The sequence below is a fragment of the Caloenas nicobarica genome, chromosome 28 (assembly GCF_036013445.1).
Source record: "Caloenas nicobarica isolate bCalNic1 chromosome 28, bCalNic1.hap1, whole genome shotgun sequence".
Lineage (NCBI taxonomy): Eukaryota > Metazoa > Chordata > Aves > Columbiformes > Columbidae > Caloenas > Caloenas nicobarica.
Window position 1 is genome coordinate 2,431,640 of NC_088272.1, and position 17,855 is coordinate 2,449,494.

At 50.1% G+C, this 17,855-nt stretch overlaps 3 protein-coding genes across 3 annotated transcripts; 2 read left to right on the top strand and 1 right to left on the bottom strand.

The window, feature by feature from the left end:
* Window positions 1-1,377: 1,377 nt before the first annotated feature.
* LOC135999361 (olfactory receptor 14J1-like) lies at window positions 1,378-2,286 on the top strand (the record flags this gene model as incomplete). Its single annotated transcript, XM_065652918.1, has 1 exon — window positions 1,378-2,286. A coding segment is annotated over one exon (909 nt), but the record flags the coding sequence as incomplete, so codon positions are not given.
* Window positions 2,287-7,574: 5,288 nt separating this feature from the next.
* On the top strand, window positions 7,575-10,693 carry LOC135999488 (olfactory receptor 6E1-like). Its single transcript, XM_065653058.1, has 2 exons — window positions 7,575-7,596; window positions 9,756-10,693. Exons 1-2 carry the CDS (start codon window positions 7,575-7,577, stop codon window positions 10,691-10,693), a joined length of 960 nt encoding a protein of 319 aa, XP_065509130.1.
* Window positions 10,694-14,882: 4,189 nt separating this feature from the next.
* LOC135999362 (olfactory receptor 14J1-like) lies at window positions 14,883-15,819 on the bottom strand. The gene is made up of 2 exons (XM_065652919.1): window positions 15,417-15,819; window positions 14,883-15,019 (listed from the first exon to the last, which is right to left on the bottom strand). Exons 1-2 carry the CDS (start codon window positions 15,817-15,819, stop codon window positions 14,883-14,885), a joined length of 540 nt encoding a protein of 179 aa, XP_065508991.1.
* Window positions 15,820-17,855: the final 2,036 nt, after the last annotated feature.

Here is a 17,855-nt window from a genome sequence, read left to right on the forward strand (position 1 = left end):
AAACTCCGTATGACCTCTGCAGTGCAGATCCCTCCTGTGAGCAGCCCCCTCACCTCCTCTCCCACCCAGCAAAGCCTCTGCCCTCAGGGCCGGGGGCTCCAAGGCATGAAGCAGCTCCTGTGCAGCCAGAGCTCCAGTTCCCTCTGCAGAGCACAGGGGCTGAGAGCAGCTGCCCGGCAATGCTGGTGTGTGGGAGGTGGCTGCACAGCTGGGGAAGGGTGACGCTGTCTGAGTGCCCGGCTGCCTCTGCCCTGGCCTCTCTCACACCCACCCTCACCGCAGTTTCCTTCTTGCTCCACTGCTCTGGGTCACTGCTGTTGTGACCTTGTTCTTGCTGTCGGGCTCTCTGGGGATGGGAGTTTCAGCTGCAGAGTCACAGCCTGATCTTGTGGGTCCTTTCCTGCAGCTGTGTCCATGGGAACAGGTGTCCCAGCTTTGCTCTGCCCTGTGGGGCTGTGGGCAATGCAGTGTGTGGGGCTGGGGAATGAGCTGAGTCTCCCTGAATCAAATGCCATCATTAGGACTCTTGGCTGTGTCCCTGAGATTTCATTCCAAGCTGTGAGCTTCCCTCCAGGATGCAAACCTGTCCTACAGCATCTCTGTGTTATGTGAAAGCCCCAGGGAGGAGCACAGAGATGCTGTGACAGAGAAAATGCTGTTGGGTTTGTGAAACCCGTGGTTTCCGGGATAAACATGGGATACTGAAACCTTAGGAGAGGGTGAGACATGTTGTGGTCTGAGGTGGGTCCCTCTGCTCTCAGCAGTGCCTGGTGGCTTTTCAGGGTAACATGGCGGTGTGATCAGCCTCCATCTCAGAAAGGTGCCAGCCCAGGGCAGCTGGAGCAAGACAGAGGGACAGAGCAGCTGCCCTCGCTCTGCACTGACCCACAGGCATCCTCTGGTCTCGCAGGACTCGCTCTGTTCTCCCTGAGTGCAGCAGAAATGCTGAGGGTTTCTGGCACCAGAGCACTCCCCAGGGTGGGAGGGGAGAAGGAGCTGTAGAAACGCCAAACCTCTCAAACTCAGTTGCTCAGCCCTGCGGGTACAGATGCTGACAGTCCCTTCTGCAGCAGGAGCGGTTCCATCTGACAAAGCTGAACCCCAGGACTGGCCCCTGCCCCACCCCATCACACAGGCTCAGGCTGACTCCTCAAGAGCCCCTGGGCAGAGACCCTGCTCTTCATTGCACACTCATCAAGCACCGACGAGGGCTCCAGCCAGGACGTTCTCCTGGAAATTGAAAAGAGTCTCTTTGTGGGAGGGTCTGTGGGAAATGACTTTGGTTTTCCCAGACAAGTCTCATCTAAACCGTCACTGTCTTTTCCTCCTTGCGCAGGTCCTCATGCCCACAGGCAGCAAATGTCCAACAGCAGCTCCATCACCCAGTTCCTCCTCCAGGCGTTCACAGACACACAGGAGCTGCAGCTCTTGCACTTCTGGCTCTTCCTGGGCATCTACCTGGCTGCCCTCCTGGGCAACGGCCTCATCATCACCACCATAGCCTGTGACCAGCACCTCCACACCCCCATGTACTTCTTCCTGCTCAACCTCTCCCTCCTTGACCTGGGCTCCATCTCCATCACTGTCCCCAAATCCATGGCCAACTCTCTGTGGGATACCAGGGTCATTTCCTATGTGGGTTGTGCTGCCCAGGTCTTCTTTTTAGCTTTCTTGTTTGGTGCAGAGTATTCTCTTCTCACCATCATGTCCTACGACCGCTACGTTGCCATCTGCAAACCCCTGCACTACGGGACCCTCCTGGGCAGCAGAGCTTGTGTCCACATGGCAGCAGCTGCCTGGGCCAGTGGGTTTCTCAATGCTCTGCTGCACACGGCCAATACATTTTCACTGCCACTGTGCAAGGGCAATGCCCTGGAGCAGTTCTTCTGTGAAATCCCTCAGATCCTCAAGCTCTCCTGCTCACACTCCTACCTCAGGGAAATTTGGCTTTTTGCTTTCCTTGGTTTTCTGGTTTTGGGATGTTTTATTTTCATCATGCTGTCCTATGTGCAGATCTTGAGGGCCGTACTGAGGATCCCCTCTGAGCAGGGACGGCACAAAGCCTTTTCCACGTGCCTCCCTCACCTGGCTGTGGTCTCCCTGTTTGTCAGCACTGGTACGTTTGCCTACCTGAAGCCCCCCTCCATCTCCTCCCCCATCCTGGACCTGGTGGTGTCTGTTCTGTACTCGGTGGTGCCTCCAGCAGTGAACCCCCTCATCTACAGTATGAGGAACCAGGAGCTCAAGGGTGCCCTGAGGAAAATATTTCAACACTCACTACTTTAGGTTACTAAGGTTCACACTATTTCACTAGGGCTGCAAGAGAAATAGCCAGGACTAACTTTCCTTCTTATGTGTCTATATTTTTCCATAGTGCTTTTGCTGGGTTTTGTTTCTTGGTTCATGTCTGTAATAATATAATTCTTGGCCTCCTGCGTGTCTTTTCTTGAACCAAAGACCTCATCTACATATGTATATGTGATCCTTAGTTTTTGATAAACTCAATAAATGAAGCAGCAGAAAACAATTTATCTCAGGTCCCATCTCTTCACAATCCTCTGGAGCTGGGGGAGCAGCCCCAGGATGCAGGAGGGTCCAGGAGGCAAATGCTGCCCCATGGAGGAGCAGCCCTGGTGGCCTTGGGGCTGCCCATGGGCAACTCAGTGGTCGTTCCCTCTCTGACACCTGCGAATTCAGGCTGCTGCTTCGCTGGATCCATGGCCAAGGGCAACAGCAGGATGCAGCAGGACACATCCCTTGTTGTCTGTTGACAGTGGAGATGGTGAATGGTCACGGAGATATGCACCGTCCCAGTGCATGATGGCGCAGAGGACAATCCTCCAGGAGAGGAATCTGGAGCTGCCCGAGAGCCCAAGAGATACACACGGACCGCGTGTGCCTGAGGTGGGCAGTGACAGGACCCCACAGAGTGAGACATGGCCCAAGGTGGAGTCATCAAAGGGAAAGCACTAAATGCAGGTATCTGCAGGGAAACAAAGATGGACACAGACAGTCTGATACAGACCAGCTCCAACAGGCAACAGCACCCTCACAGCCACCACACCAACAGCAGCACTTACACAACCATGAGCAACACATCTGACCCTGTCCTGTTGCCCCTCTCAGACTGATCTGGTGTGTTGCACGAGTGGTCCGTGCATCCTGGGCAGAACTTATCCACTGTCTCACACGCTCCTGTGTTCCCCCAGCTGTGGACCTGGGCTTTGTGTTTGCCCAGACTCAGAGATATTACCCATTTGGCCATTCCAACACTGGGTGTCTTCACATCCTGGTGTCCTCCTCCTCCTTGCTACCCTCACTTAGAATTGACCAAAACCACACGCAACAGTGAACCCACTCACAGAGCAAATAGCCAGGAGGGGACTTTAAGAAATGTCGTAGTTTAACCCTGGTCATCCGCTCAGCACCACACAGTCGGTCGCTCGCTCTCCCACAGCAGGATGGGGGGAAGGATAAGAAAAGTAAAAGAAAACTCGTGGATTGAGATAAAGAGGAGGAAAGTGATAAGAGGAGGAAAATGAGGGGGCAGCAGCCAGCGGTACCCAAAAGAGAGAGTTTAATAGGTAAACCAAAAGCTGTGTGTGCAATCAAAGAAAAATGAGGAATTCACCCGCTGCTTTGCGTTCGCAGGTGGGTGTTCAGCCATCTCCAGAAAATCAGGGCTCCATCACACAGAGCAGTTACTTGGGAAGACAAACGCCATCACTTTGAGTGTTCTCCCCTCCCTTCTCCTCCCAGATTTTATTGCTGAGCATGACTACATATGGTATGGAAGACCCCTTTGGTCAGTTGGGGTCAGCTGTCCCAGCTGCGTCTCCTCTCAATTTCTTGGACACCCCCTGCCTCCTCTCACTTCTCAGCATGAGAAGCTTAAAAGACCTTGATACTGTGCAAGCACTGCTCAGCAATGACTGAAATATTGGGCTGTGATCAACACTGTTTCCATCACAGATTTAACACACAGCCCCGTACAAGTGACTATGAAGATAAGTAACTCTACCCCAACTGAAACCAGCCTAATAAGCAGGACAGACCATGGTGATGAGGCAGGGGGTTTGGCCAGACCAGCACTGACCAGCCACCTCCCCACGGGCAGCTGGTCCCTCGAATCCCTCTCCTCCCCACTCTTCCACAGGCTGCTTCTTCCACAGTCCACCTTGATCCCTCCCTTTCTCTGCCCGAGTCTCTTCCCCAGTTCACAACTATCATCAGTTACTTTTTCCCCAATGGTCTCAGGTTTTCTCCGTTTGTACTCAAGTTTGATAGTTTGGATGCCATTGTCCAGGTCCTCTGGGACTTCAGTGGCATCACTGGTGGCTCCCCCAGTTCAGATGGAACTCCGCCTGCAGCTCCCAAGGGCCTCTGGTCTCCTGCAGGTTCTGTGCTCATGGCTGGACAGTGACTGCAATCCTGAGAAATTTCAAATCTTATGAGAACCTTTAAATCAACTTAAATGATTGAGTACATTCAGTAAAATGTCTGAGCTTTTCCCTTGATTTCTAACTGAGAATTTTTCAGGATGTGTATTAACAGCAGGAGAAGAAATATTGATATTTCCTTGTCTTTGCATCACCAGTACTCTATCTCTTACTCCGTGTGTTTCATCTCCCTCACATTCCAGTTATTTCCTCCTGGCCTGAAGAAATTCACCATGTCTTTTAATTGTGTTTATATTTATAATTTCCTATCTATCTCTCAAAAATATTTATTGCATGGTTCTCCCTTCTGGAAGGTGGAACCCGTTGGAGCCAGCTTGGACTTGGCACAGAGCTGAGGCCTGTGTTTTATCTTTTTGATGATCTAATCACATTTGAATTTGTGTGTTCAAAACCAAGCAAAACCTTTTTGTGCCTGTTTGCAGCCAGTTCTCTAATGAGAGCAGGTGGAAATTTGTGGAATGGGGCTTGAACATCCAGTTGCAGCCTTCAGTGGAGAAGTCTGATGTAAGGAAAAGTGATGTAAGTCCCAGATGTGCGATGACAGAAAGAGTGGTGTTGGGAGGTGAGGAGCAAGGTTGTCCACACAGTGTCAGACCTCAAGGGACTACTTTTCCAATCTGTCCTGACCTCCTTAGGAGACAGTCTGGATCAATATCAGTTAGAAAATGCTGGTATCACCTCTTCCATAAACTGAAAAGTAATGAAAAAATCCTTAAATATGAAAATAAATATTATTAAATGCTTATAGAAATCTTCGACTGGACTTCTAAAACCTCTCTGCTGTACAAGTCTTGAAGACTTTTCAAAAATCATGGTAGACACACGGATCCTTAGGGCTTTCTCCACTTTTATGAGCCCCATGGTGCATTTGGTGCTGAGTCCATGAACCTCAGATACTGAGAGGAGACTGAAAAAACCTCTCAAGGACGTAAAGTCAGAAGCAAATGCCAAAGTGTCTGGGAGCGTTACTTGGCCCAACTGACGGCAATTGCCAACAAACTCTCCTGATGGAGTGGTTAGAGCAGATACTTGGAGGCCACGATGGCAGATAGGCAAAGGTCACGTACAGACGGTTCTGATGCTGAGAAAACCTTTGGTTCGATTTATGAGGCAGAAAGGCCAAGCCCTCAGCCCAGCCCCTGGCAAGGCAGATCCTGTCCCTCCTGCGTGGCTCTTCCTGGGGCAGTGGGATGTAGGTGTGATGCTGAGTGAAGAACAACAGCCTGACACCTCCCTGTGGGGCTGCAATGAGGCCCCTGTGCCATGAGGACGTGTCTCCTCGCAGGTCTGTGGCAGAGACAACTGCCATGGCCAAGTGGACAGAGATCTCTGTTCTGTGGGTGCCTTCCAGCCCTACCAGAGCCCTTGGCCATCTCCACCACCACTGTCCCACACCTGCCCCTCTCTCCCCATGGCTGTAGACACCCATCTCTTCCCCACCTTGCTCTCGCCATGGCATTTCCATACTTCACTGATATCTTTCCACCCTCCCTGGCTGTTCCGTGAAACACAAAGCCATGGGCTGATCGCAGACTCCCTCTGGGTGACCTCTTGCACCACAGTGCAGCCCTCAAGTGACATTTTTATCTCCTCATGCCCTGTCTCCACATTCTAAGCCGCACTTTGCAGCAGATTTTCTCTTTCTTCTGCTCTTTCCCATTATCAAGCAAAGTTCCATGATCTCAGAATCCACCCTTAAAGTCTTTGACCCAGCCCGTCAGCCTGCTCGTGGTCTCTCAGCTGACCAGAAAGAAGTATCCTCACCATGATCTTCCAAGCCACACACCTGCTGTTGGCCTTTCAGCTTGCTGGACAAGACTAAAGGCATGTGCCTGCTGCAGATAAAAGTAAAACGATTGTCACCCTCCAAGCCCATGCACCTGCTGGTGGTCTTTCTCTGACTGCCAGGTGCATCTCCATGCCAGTCCTGCAAGGCGCTACGGCAGCAGAGACCTTGCAAACAACATTCAAGCTACGTGCATGTTGGTGGCTTTTCAATTCCTTAGGCACAGCTTCAAGGACACGCACATAGACCAGTCATGTGCCTGAAGCTGGCCTACCAGGTACTCAGGTGGAAGTGACCTCACAGCCGTGTGCCCCTTGCTGGCCCATGAGTCCCTGAGGCACCATAGACCTGGTCCCAGCAATCCTGCCCATCTCCTCCTTGGGCCTGACAGCTGGTCAGGTACCTGTAACCTCACATCCCTCTTCAGATGCCCCGTGGCTGCTCCAGGATAACCCTGGCTTGCCCCAAGGGGCCAAACTGCTGAAGTTGGGTAGGGAGAGGGGTTGGAGGGGATGGGGGTTGAGCATGGGAATGAGAGCTCTGGGGATGAGGTGTTCAATTCAGGGATTAAGGATTAGAGCTCGCTGTTCTGGGTTAGGATTTAGGCATCTAGTAATCTGCTTAGGTGTGTGGTTAGTGTCAAGGGTATGAGCTAGCTTTGTGAGTTAAGGGGTTTTTTAGGGTTGTGATGAGGCCTAATGTTAAGGCTGGTAATTTAAGGGTAGGGATACAGGCTAGGGATTAAAATGAGTAAAAGCGTAAGACTAAGAATAAGGGGTTATGGGCTTGGGATTTGGCTTAGAGGTAAATTTTGAGGTTTGGGTTTAAAGTAGTGCATTACTGTCAGGGTGAGGACTAGCATTTAGGGCTAAGGTTAGAGTTTAAGATTACTGCTTAGAACACAGGTAAGGGCCTAACATGAATGTTTTCACAGTCAATGTCACGGCAGCATCACCATTACCTGAAACCCTCCAAATCTCTCGTCTCTGTTGGCCAAGCCATTCTTTCCTCCACCACATCTCCAGTCTCTCTTGTCCCAGTTCCCCTTGACCTTCCCAAATCTGTCATCACCTTGGGAGCAGCTTTCTGATGGCCTTCATGACCTCTGAGTATTTGCCTTCCTGCTGCTGGTCAGTCAGTTCCTGTGACAGAAGTGACCTCACAGCAGCAGCCAACGGGACACAATGGGCTGCTGTGCTGCTGAGGTCCCTGCTCAGCCCACCCAGCAGCCCTGCACCACCCCTAAGGTCCCCAACCTCCGCTCATGCCTACCAGCTCGTGCTCCAGAACAGCTCCCATAGGTCCTGGGAGACTTTTCCCAGTCCCACATGGTGCTTCAGCTGCCCCAGGGTATGTTGGTGGTAGTGGCCACCTCTGTGCAAACAACTGAATCAACCCCTGAACGGAGACTTTAGGGAATAGTTGATCCCTCTGCAGAAAAGACTTCAGTGTAATAGCTGAAAAAGTCTTCCTTTCCACAACTGCTAGTATTTTTAAACTAATTTCTGTGAAAGTCTTCATAGTCAGTTTGTTTGTTTGTTTTGAGACTACCATGGGCAAGTGTCAGCAAGCTAATTAAACACTGTATCTCTATGGGAATGTTTTTATGCAGCCATTTCCCAAAATACATTGCCTATCAATGGTTTGAGTTGGGAAACACTGTTCAGAGGATCTTCTCAATTTGTATTGGCACATTTTGTATCTCTAATTCTTTCCCTCTGTCTCTTTTACTTCCTTGCCTATTCTTTGAAGAGCTCTCTGAGGAAAAGATTCATTGAATTATGGAATCCCATAGATTGGGAGAGACTCCCGTGCAAGGATCTTTGCAAGAGTGTCTTCAACTGGATCAAGTGAGGCTCCCCGTACAACAGTTCTGCTGAGTTCTTATAATTGGCCAGCCTGTTGTCCTGCACATCCTCTCTGGCATGTGCAAGCAAGTTAAGTAATTACCGTTACTCAATTTTATTCAGCTTCGCATGAGAAACTGCTACAGAGATCTCTGAAACAGTCAGGTTCTTCACCCAGGATGTTAATAACTACCTGTATGCACAGGAAACAGGCCCAGGCACAGCAGGATCTGCCCGTCTCCAGCACTGTCTGGAATCCCACCTGGAGAAATCCCACACAAGTCAGGCCAACATTTAATTTGAAGGTGACTAATTTTTGCTTATTTTGGAGGTTGTTGATATTGAAGGAGGTTGACTGAACTCAATCACTTGGTTTCAAGTTGATCTGTTGTCTCAGACCAGTTTCTGCTGTTGTCTCTGTGGACAATGAGATGGGAAAGTCCTTGGAGCACCCAGGTGACTAATGACTGAAGAGCTCTGCTTGCACACCCGCACAACTTTGTTTCACCGCCTCAAACCCACCATCTCCTCCTCTCCCTCTTCTCCCCTTGCATTTTGAATTATTCTGTTTCAAGAGCCGTCCACTCTACTCCTTTCTATGTCTGAAAACAAATGGAAAGATGAAGGGGAAAACACCAGTCTTTATTGTATATGTGGGATTTTTTGTCCTTCTTTCTCCTACATGTGTAGTTTGATTTTAAAAACAAAATAACTTAAGGAATCGGAGATTTGAGACTTGAATAGTGAGTTTCACCTGCTTCACAACAGGTGCCTGTGAGAATTTGTTTTCCCAAGGCTCCCTGTGTAATCAATGGAGAGAGGAGAAAACTCTCAAGGCTGGGTCCTCCCAACCTATAGCTGGCACACAAAAGAAAAGTTACAGATCTCTTCCAGTCACTATTCTCCTGGTCTGTGTTTAGATCAGGATATTTGATGGTAATAGCGATGAGCAACTGTTTGGAAGTAACTGCATTTCGGTGCAGATGGATGTCAGATGAGACCGGGTGGAACCATAACTAAAGAAGATGAGTTATATTTGGTCCCTATTCTGCCCTCCCCTCCCCTTTCCTGAAGAAACAGAGAGCACAAAGCTGTGGAAGAAAGCACGGGATTACGAAAGAGATGCTTGATATGCTTATTCTGAAATCAATAGATACTCAAGGATTCCTAGACCAAAAAGGCAAGTACTGAAAAATAGAAAGAAAAGCTTTCAGCATACATTAGATTTGATTTGATTTGATTTGATTTGACTTGACTTGATGTAATACTTCGGCATTTGCACAATAAAAGAGATGACTTAGGCACATAGGTGTGACAGATGTTTGGAAAAGACCTGTGTGCATTTGGAATTTGCCAGGAATGGGATAAAATAGCTAACAGACTTCAAAATTCTCTGTTTTGAAGGAAAAATTCTTTCTGAGTGTTTGAAAAATATAGAAAGAAGACAACAAATTCTCAGAACTCCAAATGAAATTTGATGCAGAAATACCAGGGTATGAGAAGTGGTTGAAGTCCTCTATCTGTGTACTATAGGAAGACTGCAAGAAAGGAAAGAAGCAGAGAGTTTTGGAGAGCCCTTCACCCAGACTGTGGAATTATCACACTTGTTTTTTGCCATGTTCCTTTCTCGGCATGATGAACCGAAATTCAACATGGGACCAGAAAATGAAACTACAGTTACTGAGTTCATCCTAGAGGGTTTCTCAGGGCTTGATCAAAGACTGCAGCTCTTACTCTCTCTAGTGTTTCTGCTCATTTACCTGACAACAGTGATGGGGAACGCCACCATCATTTTCCTCGTGTATGCGGATCACCGCCTTCAAACCCCCATGTACTTTTTCATTGGCAATCTGGCCTTCCTGGAAATCTGGTTTACATCCTCCACAAGCATCAAGTTGGTTGTGATCCTGGGTTCTGGGAGGAGAACAATCTCACTAAGCAGCTGCTTTGCCCAATCCTATTTCTATTTTGCCCTGGGCTGTACAGAGTTTGTTCTACTTGTTGTCATGTCCTTTGACCGCTATGTTGCCATCTGCCAACCTTTGCATTATGCTGCCATCATGAAGCCTCAGCTCTGCATCCACCTGGTTGTTGCTACTTGGGTCACAGGCTTCACACTCTTCAGTTACCGCCTGGTCATCCTCTCCCAGCTGACTTTCTGTGGCTCAAATGAGATCCACCACTTTTTCTGTGACAACTCCCCCTTATTCAAACTGTCCTGCTCTGACACCAGCCTGCTTTGGAAAATAGACTCTGTTTTCATATCATTTGTCATTCTGGGTTCCTTATGTTTAACTCTGACATTTTACCTGTGCATCCTTTTCTGTATTCTACATCTTCCAGCAGCCTCTGGGAGGAAAAAAGCTTTTTCTACATGTTCGTCCCATCTCACCACCTTGGCAATTGCATATGGGAGCTGTATTGTTCTCTATGCATGTCCTTCAGAATATATTTCCTTGGAGACGAACAGCTTTGTAGCGTTGCTGAACACCATCCTGTACCCATTCTTAAATCCATTCATCTACAGTCTTAGAAACAAGGCTGTGATACTGGCCCTGAATGAAGCCGTTGCCCGTACAAGAACACAGCTTTTCCCCTAATCATGAGGCATTTCTGGACAGCAATTCCCGTGATCTGCTATCATATGTTAAATAATACCAATGCATAGGTATGTAACCTCCAGACAGAGATACCTCAGGAGATTGATAGAATCACAGAACCCTTTCAGTTGGAAGAGACCCTCAGGATCATCGAATCCAACCATAACCCAATTCTAGCACTAAACCATGTCCCTAATGTGATAGATAAACTCACTCGACACAGACAGAGTCCATGCTCAAGAGAGGTTTATTGTAGTAGACTTAAGCAAAGCAGCGCTGGGTGCGTGGGGAATCTGCGTTCCACCTACACGCACACCTAACAAAGTTTTTAGTGGTCATTATATACCCCCCCTTTGTGATTACAATTCTCTATTTTGGGGAATTATCCCACCTACTAATACATATTCATACTAATAGATACGCATGCTCTGTCGTAGTGTCAGGGTCTTCTCTCCCCATCTGGTGGTCGCCAGGATGAAGGCTCTCCTCTTCCTCAGTTTGTCCTTTATCTGAATTCAGGGGTCCTTGTAGACAAAAAATCACTGTCCTTCTGGTTTTTGCTGACGTTTCTGTTATCTCCCCCACTTGGTCATCCTCTTGTCCTTCAGTCCACGATTTATCTGTTCTTGTTCCTGTTTTTCTGTACATCTGGTTTCCTCAAAGAGACTCAGAACATCCTTATCAATAACATGAGCCAGCTGCCAGCTCATTTAGCTAGCAACAGGAATCACTAGGTCACTTTGACATTGACTACACCTAAGAAAATTGTCTAAACAGCTTTTAAACACCTTCAGGAATGGTGACTTCCCCACTGCCCTGGGCAGCCTGTTCCAATGCCCAACAACCCTTTCCAGGAAGAATTTTTTCCTAATAGCCAATCTAAACCTCCCCTGGTGCAACTTGAGGCCGTTTCTTCTTGTCCTATCTCGTTGCATTGTGTTAAGTGATAAAAAGCTCCTCTGCACACACAAAGAAGGCACTAACAATGGCAGGATGAGCAAGCCAGTTAATACCCTGCCCAGGCTGCTCCCAGTGCCATCACTGGGGAGCCACCGGCTCATCAGGAGCCCATCTCCAAAACCAAGAAGAGCACAGAGGCTCATTGGCAAGTGGGAACCCAAATTACAGGCTCTGGGGAATGAACATCTTGTCCCAAGGCTGCCCTGGGAGAGCCATCAGCCTCATTGTCCAGGTGTGAAGCCCATCAAGAGGAGCCACTGAGAGCAGCTCTCTGGATCACCATTTAGACTAACGGGATTGTTGCCTAGGGGTGCAGGACACATGGTGGGATGCAGGGGAAGAGCATCTTTGGATTACACAGGACTTACCATGGGAAGTTTGGGGAAGGACCCCAACCAGTGCAGTCTGTCCTGTCTTCTCATTAAACTTAATTTCTAAATCTTTGCTGTGTGAGCAAATCTCTTCTCTGTGTGAATGTGTGAGCGTGGGGATGTGAGTGTAGCAACTGGAGCAGGACCAGGGGGTCAGACAGCCTGTATGTCATTGGTGCCAGCAACTGAGAGACCAGAGTGACTGGACATAAGAGGGTGTGCACACGTGTGTGTGACTGGGGGGGATCTGTACCAGTATCTGGAATGGGGCTGCGGCCCTGGGGGCTCATGTGTCCTGGTGTCTGCAACTGGCAAGGCCGGTGTCCTGGGGAGGCTACTGAGCAGACTGAGTGTTTGAGCCCCGCTGCTGGAAGAATCCACCCTGAACAGGTATATACATAAAATAGACTGGGCTAGACTAGAAGAGTTCAGTTGGAAGGGACCTACAACGATCACCTAGTTCAAATACCTGACACATTCAGGGCTGACCAAAAAATAAATCATGTTATCAAGGGCATTGTCCAAAGGCCTCTTAAACACTGACAGGCTTGGGGCATTGACCACCTCTCTAGGAAGCCTGTTCCAGTGTTTGACCAGCCTTGATAAAGAGATGTTTCCTAATATCCAGTCTAAACCTCCCCTGGCCAAGCTTTGAACCATTCCCTTGTGTCCTATCGCTGGACACCAGGGAGAAGATCTCAGCACCTCCCTGTCCGTGTCCCCTCCTCAGGAAGCTGTAGAGAGCAACGAGGTCGCCCCTCAGCCTCCTTTTCTCCAAACTAGAGAAGCCCAAAGTCCTCAGCCGCTCCTCAGAGGACAATCCTTCCAACCCTTTCACCAGGTTTGTTACTCTCCTCTGGATGAATTCAAGGACCTTCATATCCTTGTTGTAATAACATATGGGTCCCAGAACTGCACACAGCACTCAAGGTGAGGCCGCACCAACGCTGAATACAGCAGCATAGTCACCTCTTTTGACCACATGGCCGTGCTGTGTTTGATGCACCCCAGGATGCGGTTTACCATCTTGGCTGCTGGGGGACAGTGTTGCCTCCTGTTGACCCTGTGGCCAACCATCACACCAGATCCCTTTCTGCAGGGCTGCTCTCCAGCCACTCTCTCCCAATCTACACTTGCACTCTGTGTTACTCTATCCCAGGTGAACAATCCAGCACTTGGACTTGTTCAATTTCATGCCGAGTGCTGGGTCCTGCAGTTGGGTCACAACAGCCCCATGCAACGCTACAGGCTCAGGGAAGAGCGGCAGGAAATCTGCCAAACAGAAAAGGACCTGGGGGTGTTGATGGACAGTGACTGAACATGAGCCAGCGTGTGCCCAGGTGGCCAAGAAGGCCACCAGCATCCTGGCATGCATCAAGAATAGCATGGCCAGCAGGACCAGTCAAGTGATCATCCCTCTGTTCTTGGCACTGGTGAGGCCGCATCTCAAACCCTGTGTTGAGTTTTGGGCCCCTCCCTACAAGAAAGACCTTGAGGTGCTGGAGTGAGTTCAGAGAAGGGCAACAAAGCTGGGGTGGGGTCTGGAAAAAAAGTCAGATGGAGCGCGGTTGAGGGAGCTGGGGCTGTTTAGCCTGGAGAAAAGAAGGCTGAGGGGAGACCTTTTCGCTGTCTACAACTACCTGAAACGAGGTTGTCACATGGAGGATGTTGGTCTGTTCTCCCATGTGGCAAGTGGTAGAAGGAGAAGAAACAGCCTGAAGTGGCACCCGGGAAGATTCAGTTTGGATATTAGGAAAGATTTCTTCGTGGAAGAGTTTGTGAGGCATTGGAACAGGCTGCCCAAGTATTGTTTCAGTCACCATCCCTGGAGGTTATTAAAAGACATATAGATGAGGTTCTTAGGGACATGGTTTAGTGCCAGAGTTGGGTTCATGGTTGGACTCGGTGATCTTGAGGGTCTCTTCCAACCTAAATGATTCTATGATCTCATTGGGATGAGAAACATGGTTGGGGAGCTCACCCAGATGGAATACTGAGATGGATGGATGGATGGCTGGATGGATGGATGGATTGGGACCGCATGAAGGATCAGCCTCCTTATCAGCCAGCCATGGCATGATGGAAGCAAGGCCAGTCCCGCTTTGTCCCCTGCTCTTGTTTTCAAGAGATCCTTTACACCCATTGCTGGCAGCCCTCCTGTGCCAGCCCCTCTCACCAGCACAAGACCCCAGGCCCAGGAGCTCTTCATGCTGCTCCTGCTACTGCAGTGACAGAGCAGCCTGCCCTGAGCTGGGGAATGCAGAAATAGGTTTCTGTGGGTCATTTATTCCCCTGTTGAAGCACAGAGCACTGGGAGCAGGCTGTGGTGCCTGACAACCACAGCGAGGCAGTCCAAGGCAGATCACTGAAGGTCCTTCACCATCTCCAGGAACACTGGGCACCCACAGATGAACACTCGAACCAGCACCATGACGTAACATGTTGCCCCGTGTCCTCCCCTGAGCCCATGAAAAACCCAAGCACAGCAGCATGGCCTTGTGGGGGAAATGTATTCAGGCTGACCACAGCTTTGGAAGAAGAGCCCAAGCTCCAAATACTGAAACTGAGGAAATCCCCTTTTACGGGGTGTTTCAAAAAGATGGCCCCAATTTCAGAGATACAGTGATTTCAAAATGGGTCCATCCTTTTGAAACACCCTGTGTTACAGAGATGTGACACAGGACACCAGCTGTACCAGGGTCCCAGAAACAGGTAGACAGGCCTCTGAGTCATGGCTCTGGAGAAGTGCCATGGGTGAGGAAATTCCTTGACAAACATGGCTATCACAGTTAAAATGCTCAATGCCCAGGAGGTTCCTGAGATGAGCTGGAAGTCACTTCTGAAGAGACATGGGTAACTTATTGCTGCTGACAGAAAAATGATCGAATCAGCTTCTTCAGTGCCACTTTCAGCTCCTGGTTCCTCATGCTGTAGATGAGGGGGTTCACTGCTGGAGGCACCACTGAGTACAGAACAGACACCACCAGGTCCAAGGCTTGGGAAGGAGATGGAAGGCGACTTCAGATAGGCAATCATAACAGTGCTGACAAACAGGGAGACCACGGCCAGGTGAGGGAGGCACGTGGCAAAGGCTTTGTGCCGTCCCTGCTCAGAGGGGATCCTCAGCACGGCCCTCAAGATCTGCACATAGGAGAAAAGAATGAAAATAAAACACCCAAATACTACTAAGAGAGTAACCACAAGAAGCCCAAGTTCGCTGAGGTACGAGTTTGAGCAGGAGAGCTTGAGGATCTGGGGGATTTCACAGAAGAACTGGTCCAGGGCATTGCCCTTGCAGAGTGGCAGTGAAAATGTATTGGCCGTGTGCAGCAGAGCAACGAGAAACCCAGTGGCCCAGGCAGCTGCTGCCATGTGGACACAAGCTCTGCTGCCCAGGAGGGTCCCGTAGTGCAGGGGTTTGCAGATGGCAACATAGCGGTCGTAGGACATGATGGTGAGCATAGCATACTCCGCTACTATCAAGAAGGCAAACGAAAAGAGCTGTGCAGCACATCCCGAGTATGAGATGTCCCTGGTGTCCCATAAAGAATTTGCCATGGATTTGGGGACAATGCTGGAGATGGAGCCGAGGTCAAGGAGGGCGAGGTTGAGCAGGAAGAAGTACATGGGGGTGTGGAGGTGCTGGTCACAGGCTATGGTGGTGATGATGAGGCCGTTGCCCAGGAGGGCAGCCAGGTAGATGCCCAGGAAGAGCCAGAAGTGCAAGAGCTGCAGCTCCCGTGTGTCTGTGAACGCCAGGAGGAGGAACTGGGTGATGGAGCTGCTGTTGGACATTTGCTCCGCCTGTGAACATGAGGACCTGTCATAGGAGGAAAAGACAGTGACAATCACAGAATCACAGAATCACAGAATGTTAGAGATTGGAAGGGACCTCGAAAGATCATCTAGTCCAATCCCCCTGCCGGAGCAGGAACACCTAGGTGAGGTTACACAGGAAGGCGTCCAGGCGGGTTTTGAATGTCTCCAGAGAAGGAGAATCCACAACCTCCCTGGGCAGCCTGTTCCAGTGTTCCATCACCCTCACTGAGAAGAAGTTGCTTCTCAAATTTAAGTGGAACCTCTTGTGTTCCAGCTTGAACCCATTACCCCTTGTCTTACTGTTGGTTGTCACCGAGAAGAGCCTGGCTCCATCCTCGTGACACCCACCCTTTATATATTTATAAACATTGATGAGGTCACCCCTCAGTCTCCTCTTCTCCAAGCTAAAGAGCCCCAGCTCCCTCAGCCTTTCCTCATAAGGGAGATGCTCCACTCCCTTAATCATCTTCATGGCCCTGCGCTGGACTCTCTCCAGCAGTTCCCTGTCCTTCTTGAACTGAGGGGCCCAGAACTGGACACAATATTCCAGATGAGGTCTCACCAGGGCAGAGTAGAGGGGAAGGAGAACCTCTCTCGACCTACTAACCACCTCCCTTCTAACACACCCCAGGATGCCATTGGCCTTCTTGGCCACAAGGGCACAGTGCTGGCTCATGGTCATCCTGCTGTCCACCCCCAGGTCCCTTTCCCCTACACTGCTCTCTAATAGGTCATTCCCCAACCTGTACTGGAACCTGGGGTTGTTCCTGCCCAGACAAGTTAGAGGAGACTTCTCTGAGCAAAATTAACATGCCATTTCTCATGAAAAACCTCATCCCTGATGGAGGCATGTGTCAGCTAATTCTCCTTTTCCACCAAATGACAAACATGGGTCATCACAGCTTAAAATGCAGCTTGGGCACCTAGTTTCCATGAATGCACCTTTGGGGCAAGACCCCCTGGGTTGGTGTCAGAACTGAAATGGACCCACATTCCCACCCCAAGTCCAGAAAGTCAGAGCACCAGGGACAGGTGGAGAAATAGGGAAGAGCACTGCAGTGCTCCTGAAAAATAAAGCAAGGACAGAAAGGCAGACGGGCATGATGTGAAACCTTCTCCTTACCTGGCTGTGCTGCTGCCACTCACATGATGACACTGTACAGCAAGTACTTTTAGCACCTTTTTTGTGTACCACGTTCCAGAAACCCTTCACCTGTAGGTCCAGCTGCTGAGGTGGAGACTCGTTACCTGGACCCCATGGCTTTGGGGCAGAGGCTCTGCTGGGGATGAGAGGAGACCAGGGGGTTGCACTGGGAAATGGGTCTGCACTGCAGGGGATGGCAGGGGGGTTCCCGAATCCCCTCCCCAGCATTTCTGGTCGTAGCTCCCTCTCCCTGCCCATGTCTCTGCTGCCTGGAGCTGTCCCTGCTGGGAGCTGTTTCTGTGTCCCTGGGTCTGCTCCCTGTCAGTGTCACAGAGCCCGTCCCCCATGCTCAGCTCTGTCCTGCTCACACCTCCTGGCACCGGGCACTGCCCAGGGGCAGCTCTGTGTGCACAGGGGCTCAGGAGAAGCTCTGACAAGTCCTAACGAGAACTGGGGTCTCAGCACCTTCTCCAGGGCAGAGAAATAAATTCCCATGTCCCACTGCCCACCCAGCCAACCAAGAGTGGAAAAAACTCAAAACTTAAAATCATCCCTATCAGATAAATGCTTCCTCAGTGTCCTTCAGAAGGAACATCTGCAAATGTCCTGGGGTTGAGCTGGAGCGGTGAGCTGTCCTGAACCACGCAGCTCCCTCTCAACAGCAGAAGGACCCTGATCTGCTGGGGGTCACTCCTTCCACCCACAGCTTCTCCCCTCAATGTTGTTGGGATCTCCCCGGTCAGGCTGAGCGCCGACTCTGGCAGGCAGCAGAGTCCCTGCAGGGACCCTGCTCTGCAGGACAGCCCTGGGCACCCCTGGGTGCTCACCCAGCTTCACACCCTGCAGCTGGGAGAAGGCAGATCCTTCT